The following is a 14,259-nucleotide window of genomic DNA, read 5'->3' as shown; positions in this document are numbered from 1 at the left end:
TCTCTTAGTCGAGGAAAACGTTGGCGGGGTTTCGGGGTATATGTAGTGAGGTAATTTCGATGGTGGCACTGACACTTCGGGTGCATTTTCTCGTTCAAAACGATGCTCAGAGTGTTGAAGTAATGGATGGCTGGACTCTGCTTCGACACGTGGTTGCAACTGCTTATTCTTAACAATGTCCTCCTTAAGCATGCGAGCAGCCTTCGGTGGTGACTTTCGTGGAGCTGGTTCGGGTTTGAACTTGGGTTCTTCGTGTTGACTGGTGTCGGCCTGCTTAATGTGCAAACGAGTTCGCGACACCTTCTTCTCGCCAGCGTTTGGAACAACGGGTTTTTTACGCGTTGCTGGTGCTCCTTTGACTGATGATTCTGTAGATGTACGACCGCCAGCAGGAGGCTTCTTCTTATCATAATACCATTCCATGTACTTGGGTACGCTTCCGGCACGTGGTCTACTATGTGACGTTTCCTCATGCTCAAGTAAATCGTTTTCACTTTGTGTCACACGGCTGTCACGCACTTCAGTAGTTGATATAAGGGTTCCAATCTCGCCATTGGACTCATACTTTGTTATGGATACCCGGTTTTTCGGAGGTTCGGAACTAGTTTCTTTGCGTTTATTGAATTGCCGTTGGGAATTGGTACTGCCGCGGGAACTATCGCTGCGCGAAAGTCTGGGCTTTGCTTCCGGTCTACTATGACCTCGTTGGTCTGATGATGACACTGAATTGGTCTGACCATTGCCTTCGATTTTTGTGTTTTCGCCCACGTGGATTTCGAAACGGTGTTCATGTTGCGAGGACGGTTTTCGTCTCTCCGATTTGTGGCGGTGGGATGAATAGTCATTGGTTTTAATAACAATTTCTCCGGCATCTGAATCATTAGAAAAATCCACCTCATGTTGGTCGTAGTCGTCGTCGCCATCCGTATTTTCGTAATACTGTAGCTCTTCCATACGACGTTTTCGACTTTTTTGCTGTTCGCTTGAGCTATATTTCTCATCAAGGGAGTCAGATATTTCTATGAGGACATCGCGATTCAGGGGTTCATTTTTCGGGCGTGAAGAACTTTTCTTATTTACGCTTTCCTCAATCTTTAGACGCCGCAAGATGCTGGCCTTTGTGTCACCATTATTGCGCGGTGGTTTTTTTGGCGTTGGTTTCTTGCGGGCCTTATAGTATTCCTCATCGTCCTCCTCTTTAATTGGAGTTCTAATTTTGCGTTTCACCTCCTCCACCATTACAAGTCGCCTGCGGGGCTGGCTCCCATTACGATATTTATTACGCCGGCGTTGTTTCCTTCTTTTTATGCAGTACACAACACCGTCCGGACTGTTGGGGGAACTAAGTCGAATGTACTCGTAATCGTCGTCCTCAGACGCGGAATCATCGTTTTCACTGCGTGCTCTTCTCCTTAAAGTGCGTCCATGAACGTCGAAGGACCCTCTACGAACATGCTCGTCATATACCTCCGTTTGAGTCCCCATCTCACATTCAGTTTGAGTTGCTATTGCCATTGACTGTCCCGGTAGGCTTTGTGTCTCGAGCGCCACATCGTGATGTACGTAACGCGTTTCAATCTTCTCCTTTTCTAAGAGAATTTGCCGCAGCAGCTCGTTCTGGTGTTTAAGGGAATTTTCAAGTTCTTGCGTCAATGATTGGTTGGAGATGGCTGGCTGCATTTGATTTTGAAAGCCGTCCATGTGCAGGGTCGCAATGGAACCTTGGGCGGGTTGTGTGTGTATAACCTTGACCTCTGGCTCCGTTTGGGAGTAAACTATGCTGTTCGGCCCCGACTTACCCAGCGGAAAAGTGTCACCTTTCAGAGTTGAGTTCTGTTGGATTTCGTTCGGCATAGATTGGATGTACGTAGCACCTGGGACGATTTGGTAATGTTCGCGGATGATTTGCTTGCCATCAGGCTGTTCTTCTATAAAACGTCTCATCAGAATCTCCTTGCCGCTATTGTCAACCATAAGCAACTGCGGCTGTGACAAACTTGCATTTTTTAGCGGAACATTTACATATATATTGTCATCATCGGCTGCAGCCGCGCCGTCGCGGGTCTTATCCCTGGTCATAAGTTGCAGTATTTCAATGTTGCCATCTTTTATGAAAAATTCCCGTTTATTTTTTAGGCTGCTTCTGCCGGTATTGTAATCAATGTCGCTGCCTCTGTCAATTTCATGACGCCTCATGGAGTCGTCGTCAATGTGTTGTTGGCGTTGGGTCATCTCCTCGCTGTCGTAACGTTTGTGGTGTTGTCGATTTACCTTACTACGCCTGATGTGCTCGTGATCTTCATCAACCAGTTCGCGTTCATCTATAACATCTTCAATGTAGACATCACGATCATTAATAAGATTAGTTCTAGAATTATGGAAACTTAGATGAGTATCGTCTTTGGCTGCACGGGTATTCCTGAAATAAAAATGGGTCAGAAATAATCACTGTTAGTTGAAAGTAGTTCAAATGTAGCCCTAAACGCACTTTATTTTAACTCTTCTATGGTTCTCGTCAGCTGAACGTATGCGTCGCGTCTCCTCAGAATGGTTGCGAGCATCGCCTACGTCCGTGACATGAATGGCACCTATGTTTTCGTCAAACTGCTGGCGGCCATTGTGGAATTCCCAACGGGTAGGCTTCGTTCTAGGATCTGTCGGTTTGTCCGCGGACCAGGCCTCGCGCCTTCCCATCCATTCGGCGACCTTAAAGAAAAATTCAAGTAAAATGTAAATTTTAAATTTGTATTCCAACCAATTGCTTGTATATTCATGTTGTGTATTGAAAAGCCAAAAACCTGTGCAAAGTTAAGGGGTGCAAAATACATAGAAAGGAATGAAGACACAATGTATATCAACATGTTTTTTTTTTTTTTTGCAATACATGTCATTTGTAGAGACCATGGTATTTGAGAAAATTGTAAATTACAAAAATTTAAATTAAATTTCGAATAGATGCTTAGAAATGCCAGGGATGTTGGGCGAACGGCCCAATTGACGTATTAGACATCAAATTTTATTTTTACGGCTTTAAAGACTTCCGGCTAACGTATATAGAATTATTTGATGCGTGATTCTATTAATTATTAGGTATTATTTGAATTTTTTTTGCTTTAAATTTTACAAAACAGGTTTCAGAAAATGGGGTTACATTGCATAAATTGCGTCATTGGAGTATTCATGATGGAATTAAGAGAGTAACCTCATATAAAATAACCTTATCAAACCTAGAACTTTTGGCTTCCACTCTTTTATACATATATTTTGTTATAAGTATAATTTAAAATTAATGAATAAATTAAATAAGCTTATGCAGCTCTTCATTTCACGACATTATTTTAATTCAACCAATATTTTTACCAAACTTAGATCAAGTAATATCGGTTCTAAATATTACACAAAAGTACAAATTTAATGTTAAGCACGGGAAGTCAAGTGTGATGGTGACCTACACCTTTTAATCGTTACATATGACATCAGTGTACGATATTTTTCCATTTTAGAGCATCCCAATATTTGTACCTGTATTAGACCAGGTGTGAAAATGGGAAATATATGTCCAGTATTTTGTATAATGAGGTATATATCTGTTGGAATACCGATTTAAACTTTATATAAAATTGTTTCCAATTTGGTAATTGGAGTTCGTGATGCGTCTAAATTCTATGACTGAAAATTGACATAACAGTTCTATGACAGAAAATGCCATGGTTTAGTTTAGCCCCCATACTATAAGGGTACCTTCCAATATTTGATAGTTTGATGATTTATGAGGCATTGTTTAACGGAATTATTGGAAATTTCAAATTTGTAGGTCGCAATGCCAGATTTTTATACCCTACACCACATAGTGGTAAGGGAATTATGTCTTTATGCATTTGTTTGTAACATGGAGAAGGAAGCGAGATAGACCCATTGTTCTTTTTGATGATCTGCATAGAATTACATTCTTAGTCGATTTATGCATGTCCGTCCGTCTGTCTGCCCATGTATTTTTGTTAACAACGTACAGGTCGTATATATTACCTGATCCAGATGAAAATTTGCACAAGTCATTTGTTTGACCCAAGGACGAACCCTATTGAAATTGGAGAAAATCGATTTGTTATTTTCGTCCTCCACAGCCATAATATGCCCTCTGTTACTACGTCATTCGAGGAAATAAATCAAATAAACCTCAGAAATACCTTTGCCAAGTTTTATCGAGATCGATTCAGATTTGGATTTAGCCCCCATATATAGCTTCGTCTGATTTTCCTTTTATTGTGAACCAAACGTGTAATATTAGCCCAAATGGCACTCACGACCCAATTGAGCCTTGAAACAAGTATGTCAAATTTGGTGAAGATCGGTTCAGATAAAGCTAGAGCTCCCATATATATATTGTTCATTCGTTTTGTCATTTTTGTTCTCCACCGCCATAACTATGATATTCGGGGAAATATATTAAATACAGATCAGAAATACCTTTGCCAAATTTTATCAAGATCAGTTCAGATTTGGATATAGCTCTCATATGTATCTTTATCCGATTTCAAGTTATTTGTGTACCAAATGGGTTATATAAGACCGAATTGAAAAGGCACAAATGCCTCGAAAAAATTAGTAGAAATCGATTCAGATTCCTCTACTAAATATGCAAAGTGGGGTAGGGTATCATAAAGTCGACCCCCGACTTTAAGACTTTCTTTACTGGTTTTGTTTTAAATTTGGCATTTAGAGTTCCAAATGGGAATAATTTCCTATGACAGAAAATTACCCATGAAGGTCCCCCATATAATGGTACCTTCTGGTATTCGATATATTGAAAAGAGTAATCCTGCAACTTAGCAAGAAATGTTTTATTCAATTTCATGGTGAATTTTTTGTGATCCAGTAAAATCCAGCCACTCTCCGCAACACAGCTGTAAAAATATACATGCCTTTTTGCTTTTTAAACAGAGAATATACAGTATGATTTCGCAATGTTCGTTACCATATATAGATTTCAAATGCCAAATAAATTTGGTTAATTAAAGTCCACTAAGATTGAAATTCGCGGTACTTATTGATTATAATGATATTCAAAAGTATTGAACTTTTGCATTCGTAATTTATCATTTTAAATGTGTGACATTCGCCGGCCCACGCAGATCCCATAACAGGACCTCACTAGCGATTTTGAGAGTTGGGAAAAATTTGATGAAAAAAGAAATGCCGCTTTTAATTCTACCGGCAGCAATTTTAATTAAATGATGTATAGAATGTAAATGGATGATATCTATTCTCCATTTACTTGTTCATTTTAACACGAAAACTATCAAATCGAATTTAACAAATGTCAAATCAGTTTGGTTTTGTAGTTACCTTGTAGTATTTTTACCAGAAAAGAAAATTGTATTTTAAATTATAAAATGTATGTATTTTGCACACTCTATATATACACGTATATAAAAATAAAAGAATATGCTTGCAATTCATAATTTCTTGTGAAATTTCGCAAAACGGATTTGATTTTATTGTAATAATAGTGATCCGATTTCAACTGTGAACTTATGAATTACAAGTGCAAGATTTTAAAACTGAAGAGTGGTTGTTAATCTAGTTTCGATTTAGTGGAAAAAGTGTTAATTTTGTATTTTTCTTGTGTTAATACATTTGAAAGAAGCATAGACCCAGATACGAGCAATAAGGAAATCAAAATGAAAAACTCAATAAATTGTGCAGTAGACCAGTTGCTAATAACTACTTTGGCCGAAAACGTATGTGAGGAGAAAAATAAAACAGCGGTGGTGATAACATTCGACTGCAACTACGCTTTACAAATTACAATAAGTGATAGCCATAAGTGTATCTTAACTGCAGAGATTGATTTCGAAATCTACCTGAACAGATTTTGTTTGTTTTCCATTTGCCATTTCCCTATGCACTAGATGAACATCGTCTTCAGTTCTACTGATATTAACTATTCTTTTGCTACAAGAGATAAAAAGAGAGAATTAGAATAGCATGGATAAAATGTGAATAATGAACCATAGCTTACATATGTAGTAAGTACAAACAATGCACATATATAAATTTAAGAATATATATTATTAACGGGAGTGTCATATGTTGTTGTTGCTGTTTTAGTTTTGAATATATTTATCGGATTGTGTAACGAAATATTTATCTCCCTTCACCATGTGATGAACGAGCTCGTGTTCGTTTTAAACATTGCCATCTGTTTATCTGTCCAGACACAGCCATTTCAATTGCAAAATACCACAAATATAAACGTCCTTCGAATTTTCGAGAGAATTTGTAATCTATTTGCATTACTTAAAATTTTTCGTATTCGCTGGGCATTAATTATAAATCTTCTAGACGACCCAATGTTGTTTTTATATTTGTTTCCCATATCCTTTGAGTGCGTGATCCTACTCTCCAATCATTATACTAGATCGTCAGAAACTATAACGATACAGTGATATCACCATTAATACGGAAAACCCCCTTTATATACCCTCGATCATACTATGGAGGCTATATTAACATTGTTCTTCCGTCTCCAACTTCTCGAAATACTTATGTTGAACCCTACAAAGTATATTCATTCTTGATCAGCCTAAAATTCTTAAAAGAATTAACGCAATCTTTTGAGAGAATTGAAATATGGATGATATGAAAAAACTGCAACCAACTTCAGACTGTCAGCTGTCATTTCTAAGCCACTCGTACGACAGCTGTTAAAATTATTCCAGTGACAGCTCATTATATTGTTTACAAGCGTACAAAAGCACTTTGGTGAGAATTTTTCAGAAAAAAGTACTTCTTGATGGAATTCAAGCGGGAATTCTATCACAAGTGCCTATCGTTATGACACGCCAGCCTTTAAATGTGAATAAATCTTTTATAATGGTAGCGTATCCCGACGTCAAGGAAGTCGATGGAAGAAAACAGCAATATCAGCAGAAATGGTTCGAAAAGTAAAGAAGCGACTTGATCGAAACCCGCGTCGCAGTGACCGACAAATGGCTCGTGAGCTGAACATATCGGAACATTTCAAATTTCAAATAATTAAAAATGAACTCGGGGTAAAGCCATTGTAATTCCAAAACGTGCAAGAACTTACACTGCAACTGAAAGAAAATAGACTCAAAAGAGCTAAAGAGTTTATTCGCTTGGCCGAAAGTGGTGAACTGCCGAATTGGATTTTCTCCGATGGGAAAACATTCGTTGTCCAGCAGTTTGTAAACAAACAAAATGATCGCGTTTACTTGCCAAAGGGGTCAGCCGGAAATGTGCACCTTCGGTTGACCACCAGAACTTAAGCGCCGATGGTCGCTCTCCGCTCGTATAAATCGACCGTGGCATCAGAATAAATATCGAATATTATCGCGAAAATATTCTGGAGGGTGTATTAAAGCCTTGAGCATGCAAACATTTTGGTCGCAGACCTTGGACATTCCAACAGGACTCAGCACCATCGCAATCAGCACGCGCCACCCAAGAATGGTCACAAAATTAGGTTTTTCGTTTCATTTCCAGCGCACAATGGCCACCAAAATCTTCGGATACCAATCCGTTGGACTTTGTGCCTGGAGTATTTTGGAAAGCAAGGTTGGCACTAAAAAATACAAAGGTTTCGATAACCTCAAGCAAGCGCTTCGCCGAGAATGGGCCAAAATACCGCAGAGCAACATTCGGACAGCGTGTGATGGTTTCATTGGCCATTTGAAGGCCATAATTCGTGCCATAGGTGACCAATTCGAACAAATGTAAACTTATTCTAAAATTTGATGCTATTTCCAAAATTTTTTGCTTTCATTCTCAAAAATTTAAATAAAATGTAAAAATTATGGCGTTTGACTTTGTTGCAATTTTTTTTTATTTCCCCCGGTATGTGTATTTTGTCTGTAGGCTGATCAAGTTCGTAAATGGGCTATGTTGGTCCACTTTTTCGTTAAGCGCCTATACAACGGAACTTCCCGATATTCAATACTTTTGGGTGAACATTTCTAACAAAATGGTTTGATATACAATATTTCAAGATTGTAATGGGATCTGCTTATTGTGGCAGAACATTGTCCATATACATAACGGTACGAATTTTGGTACTTAGAATTTTTAGTGGGTTCTAGCAGATTATTGTATAAAGTTCCAAGTTTTTTATATCCCCTGTATAACGATACCTCTTGATATTCGGTATTCTGATGCTTTTAGCCACATTTTTAACCGGAATCGTTTAAAATTCGGTATACAGAGTTTGTAATGGATACTGTCTTTTGACATTTTGGTGACTTTTGCTAAAAACTCGCAATACATAAACCACTGTAGCAGGAAATCGTCTTTGTAGTTTGTCGTTTGGTACAACCCCCATATAAAGAAACCATTGACTTTATTTCGAAGACTTTTTATTGGCTGATTTTATTGGAAAAATATTGAATATTGGTCTCAAATTCATTTTTGATGGTTTTATTTTTAAAGATTTTCTTTACCTCATGGTGGAGAGCATCAAAAGCCTGACCAGCCTGTACTTAACTCGTTTTTTATTTGTTGTATTGTAAACCCATGATAAAACTATTAAGGTTGCCATATCTTCACAATTATTTTCAAAATTCAACATTTGACTTATTGGTATGTACATTTGACTGTGAAAAGGCTCCCCCCTGTTCTTTGTCTAAAAGGTTTTGAAAGAGGAGGGAGGAAAGACACTGGAAGAATGTCATGTGTAATTCTGGCACCGGATCCAATTTAGCTCTATTGCGAAATTATGGATAATGAGGTTAGTGTTTACTCATAGATCGTAGTTCCTCGTGCAAAAGCGGAATATGGGTATTTATTTTGTCTCTTCTTCGCAGGTTATCTGCAGTATTCGATGTTGGAGTTATCCCATCCGGATGTGCATGATCAGATGATGTGGTGACCTTTACAGTTAGTACCCCTGTCATTATTCAAAATGTCAATTCGTTCATCATTGGGAGAGTCTGTGTTCTTAACAAAGGGACCTTTGGCCCCGGTTCGTTGTATTATAACGATTTGTCTTCTCCCTGAACAGCAGGTCCGATGTTCTAAGTCTGTTGCCTTCAAGTCGTTTCTTTCCAATGCACCAGCTTTCTCATTTCCTGTGTATGCCAACTTCGATTGGAACGAGGTTGAGAATTGCGTTCAAAGCTGCTTGGGGTGATCTGTTTGATGTTACTATGATTAGATTTGATGCTGCCCGCTAAAAGTTTGAAGGTTTCGAGCGTAGACCATTGTGTGTTAGCGGGGTAGGGTACATATATTCTTCCTATTGCAGGCGTGGAGTGCAAAGTATCGATCCGCAATGTTTTTGTCCAATATTGGGCCAAGGTATTTAGTTTGCGATGAGAGTTTTAAGGCCACTCCCTACAGACTGTTGGTTGAATTGATATAGTTTACGTTTACGTGTAGTATTAGTTCAGTCTTGGTTAGGTTGACCCACAAGCCGCTACTGGCGTCGCATTCAAAGACAACGATGCTCCTTTTCTTTGCTCGTTCGAATAGCTTGTGCACACATGTTGCTTTAATGGGTTGGAGTATTCTTATGGAATGTAGGTTGAGGTTAGTAGAGTGGCTGGTTGGGACATTATTTGGACATATTGCACATTTGTTGCATCTCGATCGACTATCATCAATTTCGTTCCGCCTTGGATCAAACAAATCCATCTCAATCAGACAATAAATGCGATAGAAAATTTTCATACATAAATGTACTCAAAATGTGATTCTATGGACATCACCAAGAGGAACTGTTCTAAGTTGATTTATTCATGTCCGTCCGTTTGGTTTTCCGTGGGTGGATAAATTTTACTAAAATAGATTTTATGTCATCAAAATTTTTGCTCTAGGAAATTGGACATATAGGCTTATATTTCAACGTAAGCATTTCTATAAAATGATCAAAAACTCTCCTATTCGATTTCAAATTTCTATCGAAATGTAATTTAACAAGATGTCGAACATGAAACTTAATTCCCTGTAGCTACAAAAATTAGGCCCCTGATTGATTGTCTCAGAAAGAAGATTTGCAAATGATTTCAAGGAGAAATTTATCCGGAACATTTTTAGTATAAAAAGAATTTCTTGAATCGCTAAATCAGACATTTTGTGTTAACAGACAAGAAGAATTTGCAACAAATGTTTGGGTAATCCGACAGGCCTAATATCAGCCCCATTTAAGATGAATGAAATCATACAATTTATTTCAAAATCTGGCGTTAAAAATAGTGTATATCACACAAAAATCTTTGCAACACTGTTTCTTAACGTTTTACAACGTACTTTACCTTCATTATTTTGGATAACCTATTATCAAGTTTTAGCTAGACAGTCCCTTAAGACCATCTTTTAGGTCTAACGTTAATGTGTCCCAAACTTTTGACACAAATCCACGCATAGTCATGTGGGTTGTGATGTTGCAACAGCTCTTAAAACCAATAAAAAATATAATAATAATCGGCGCAGAATTATATCACAAATGTCGAACAAGGTGTTTTGGTAACACTATTAAATTATGGCATTTGCATTGGAATTACAGGGCATGGACAGATACTCTTGATAGCTTTTTCTATATTCCTGTCGTGTAAGTCCTTGATAGCCGCCCACGAAAAGCCTTATTAGACAACTAGCCAAGTAATTTGGTAGTTAAAACTATGTGTTGTCACTTACCTTGTGGCTCCATAGAGTGGACACCAGGAGCATATGCAGCACAAGAGTAGTATAAGAATTGTTAGCGCAACCAAAGTGGCCAGAAGAATTAACAGCCAGAACAGGAGCTTATTCTCTGCCTTGTACAGTGTCTGTAATGGAGTTAAAGTCTATTTTTTCAAATTCGCTTGGTCTAGCATTTCAAATAAAACTGCATTGGACTTACGTCGGTTTCACTCGTTCCCATTTCTCGGCCCGTCATTATGGCAAATGAACTGTTGTGTTGCGAAAGGCGTTGCTGAATTTGTGAAATGTCAACTATGGAGGAACTGTCGTAAAGAACCGTGGCGGTGACCACACTTCGGTCTTTGATGTCGGGATTTCCAGAGGCAATATTTTGAGCACCAGGTTCGTCCGGCTTTAGGGGTCTGATTTCATGGATTATTACCTTTCCGCCGGTTATAGTGGACAGGGTTTCCTCCGTCTTGGATTTGTCAGGATCGAGACCGGGCACAACAAATGTTACAGCACGAGTGCGACTCTCTGGCGGATAAATGCGTATGGTGGTGGTACTGGAGCGAACCGGAACACCTAAATCATATGCCCGAGCTGTCAAAATAAAGATGTTCTGGTCCTGTGGAGACGGAGTAGGCACTTGTCGTCGTTGTCGTTGTGTGGTTTCTTTCTTAGATCTGAAATTGATTTTCTCTCGAACAGTCAGTTCGCCCGTCAGTTCATCCAATTCAAAGTTGTTGTCGTAATTGCCGTTTATTATCTCATACCGAACTTCATTGTTGGGCGCCGTGGCGTCCTTATCAACAGCATGTATAAATGCGGAGGTGGTGAAGCTCTTTAAATCCGGCGCCAAGATAAATTCATAGACATCCTTTTCAAACGTTGGTGTCTCATCGTTGACATCCAATAACTTGATGACGAGCGGAACCTGAGCTCTATTGCCCGTTCCATCATTATCCCGAGCCTCAACATACAAATGATATTCGGGCATGACCTCTCTGTCGAACCCGTGTTTATTTGTCGACACGGTTATAAGTCCTGTTTCTGCGTCCAGATTTAAAGAGGTATTAAGATATCCAAGGATGGCTGTATAACGCACTCGCCCTCCTAATCCGGTGTCTGCGTCGTCGGCTTGCACTTGAACCACCTTAGTGCCCACAGTTATATTTTCTGGTAACTCCACTGTATACATTGGCTGAGAGAAAACCGGAGGGTTGTCGTTGACATCGTTCAAATATATAGTGACATTGACTGTGGCTGATAGATTTGTTGCAGGTCCCAGTTCTTGGGCTAGAATCTGGAATTCGACAGTTTGCCTTTCCTCATAGTCCAGTAATATGTTGTCGCGAACTCTGATCAGAAACGATGCACTGCGCTCAGCAACATTCGGTGAAATTTCAAAGGTTCCATTATTATTCAGCAATGTCAGGGAGAAAACTCCATTCTTTCCGGTATCATCATCGTAAACACGCGGCACATACGGATCAACAAATATTAGGGCAGTACCCTGAGGTGCATTTTCATCTACTCTCGATACGTAGCTAAAAATGATAAAAAAAAAAAACGAAAAAATTAACTGCAGTTCAATGAATATATAATTTTATCTTATCCTGTTGTGTATCTTATGGATTTTTGTAAAAATTGAATTACAAATTTATGTATTTTTAAGTTTAAGTACGACAGGGCTTTGTAGGTTCATGTGTTGGTATAGCCCTCATAAAAGCAGATTAAGGGTCTTTGCTTGTTTTAGTCACACTTTTCAACGAAATTGTTTCAAATTTGGTATTCGAGATTTTTTACCCTCCACCGTACATAGTATGGAGGGTATATTAAGTTCGTCATTCAGTTTGTAACTCATCGACTCAGAACGAATTAAGATAGGAAGCTAAAATTTTGCAAACATCAGTCTTGTGTGTGCAGGCGGATTAAGTTAGAAGATGGGCTATATTGGTCCACGATATCGTATGGCCTCCATATAACGGTACCCGCCGATATTCGATATTTTGATGATTTTAGACACATTTTTCAATGGAATTTTCTGAAATTCTACACAAAAAGTTCTTTTTGGGTACCTTAACACCTGTAAGAGAATTGTCTATGTAGGTCCACAACATCATATATCCCCATATAATATTTCTGACCGGATTTTTTAAAAAATTTCTTAAAATACCGAATTAAAATACCGTTATTTTGAGGCAGACCAAAGACACGCCTGAGCAAAATGTTATCAAACTACTTCAATTCGTTCGGAAGCTAGAGTTATTTCTACAGACGGACGGACATCGCTAAATCGATATAGAATTTTATGCTGATCAAAAATATATGTATACTTTGTGGGGTCTAAAATGTATATTTCGAGGTGTTACAAACGGAATGACATACTTAATATAACATAATAATATATTACGGTGGAGGGTATAAAAATGTATCACAAGGTAAATTTACCACTGTCTTTCACTTGAATCTCTTGAGTCTCTACAATTTTTGCAAAAAGATTCATATTAATTGACCCTTCGTATCTTTCTAGTTTCGGTCCTACATGTTACCAGCGGCTATACCCGTTTTAATATTTTAATATATCCATTGTTCTTTCACATTAAAAGACAAAACAAATCTTTTATGTGTTCAAGCCTCAGGTGGGAATATTTTTCAGGAAAAACATAAGAACTCCCAAACAATCAGAGGTAAAAGAGATATTATGTCAATATTCTGTTGTTAATTCGCCTTCATTCACCTGTTCACATTGGGTCCATACTTACTGATCATTTTCGAAATATGGGGGTGAGTTTGTTCGTTCCGGCAAAAAGAAAGCCAATTGAACAGTAGAGGCCATGGCAGGGGGCTCGTCACGACCAACCTTCACTTCTTCTGCGATTACTGTGAGCAAGACGGGATCGCCCACATGCGTTATGGCTGCGATATCCTCAAGAGGTCGCATTAGAAATATTTCACCTGAAAGTAAATTAAAGCAGCATTAATTAAAAGAAATACATATGTATGTGTGTGACAAAGAATGCAAATGGCAAATACGAAATATGAATGAAACAGTCTTGACTGATGTAGATCTTTGAATAAGTTTTCGACTTTTTTGGTATGTTTTTAAGATATCTTATAATACTTTAATGACTTTATATACTTTAATAAGTTCATATACACGGTTTAGACTTTAAAAGTGCTTACTTGAAGACTCAATAAGTCTTTCATTCTCAAGATTCCAGGATTATAGTTTTTACGTTTACACCATAGATACAAAATGTAGTTTTATTCATACAGTAAATTTGAAAGAGTAACAGTGGTACAACATAAAGTGTCACTTTGAGTTAGCATTTGCCAAAACCCAATGCCGAATTAGTAAGGTCAAATGAAGCAAATTTAGGCCGTAGTCTTCTCTTGATGCCAAAGTTTTTCCTAAGAAAACCACCCACCCACACTAAAATATATTTCACGAGTTTTGTAGTTTAATGTTGCATCGTATATTTAGTCTTCTAAGCGACTGTTCCTCGTACGTACATATATACCTAAATATGTACATTTTTCTAATTCTAAAGGGTGTCACAATAGGAATGCAACTTTTTAAAACAGACGAACAAAAATCTGAACATGTTAAATCGC

The 14,259-nt window shown here is 38.1% G+C and overlaps 1 protein-coding gene across 1 annotated transcript in view; it reads right to left on the bottom strand.

The window, feature by feature from the left end:
- Window positions 1-14,259, bottom strand: part of LOC101889656 (cadherin-86C) — a 74,921-nt gene that overhangs the window by 1,772 nt on the left and 58,890 nt on the right. Inside the window, 6 exon segments of the mRNA XM_059126643.1 lie at window positions 3-2,419; window positions 2,489-2,706; window positions 5,865-5,955; window positions 10,654-10,784; window positions 10,859-12,188; window positions 13,407-13,599. Coding sequence (XP_058982626.1) covers window positions 3-2,419; window positions 2,489-2,706; window positions 5,865-5,955; window positions 10,654-10,784; window positions 10,859-12,188; window positions 13,407-13,599 — 4,380 coding nt within the window.

Source organism: Musca domestica, unplaced genomic scaffold (assembly GCF_030504385.1).
Source record: "Musca domestica strain aabys unplaced genomic scaffold, Musca_domestica.polishedcontigs.V.1.1 4, whole genome shotgun sequence".
Taxonomy (NCBI): domain Eukaryota; kingdom Metazoa; phylum Arthropoda; class Insecta; order Diptera; family Muscidae; genus Musca; species Musca domestica.
The sequence above is the reverse complement of the archived record's forward strand: the minus strand, read 5'-3'. Positions and strand labels throughout refer to the sequence as shown.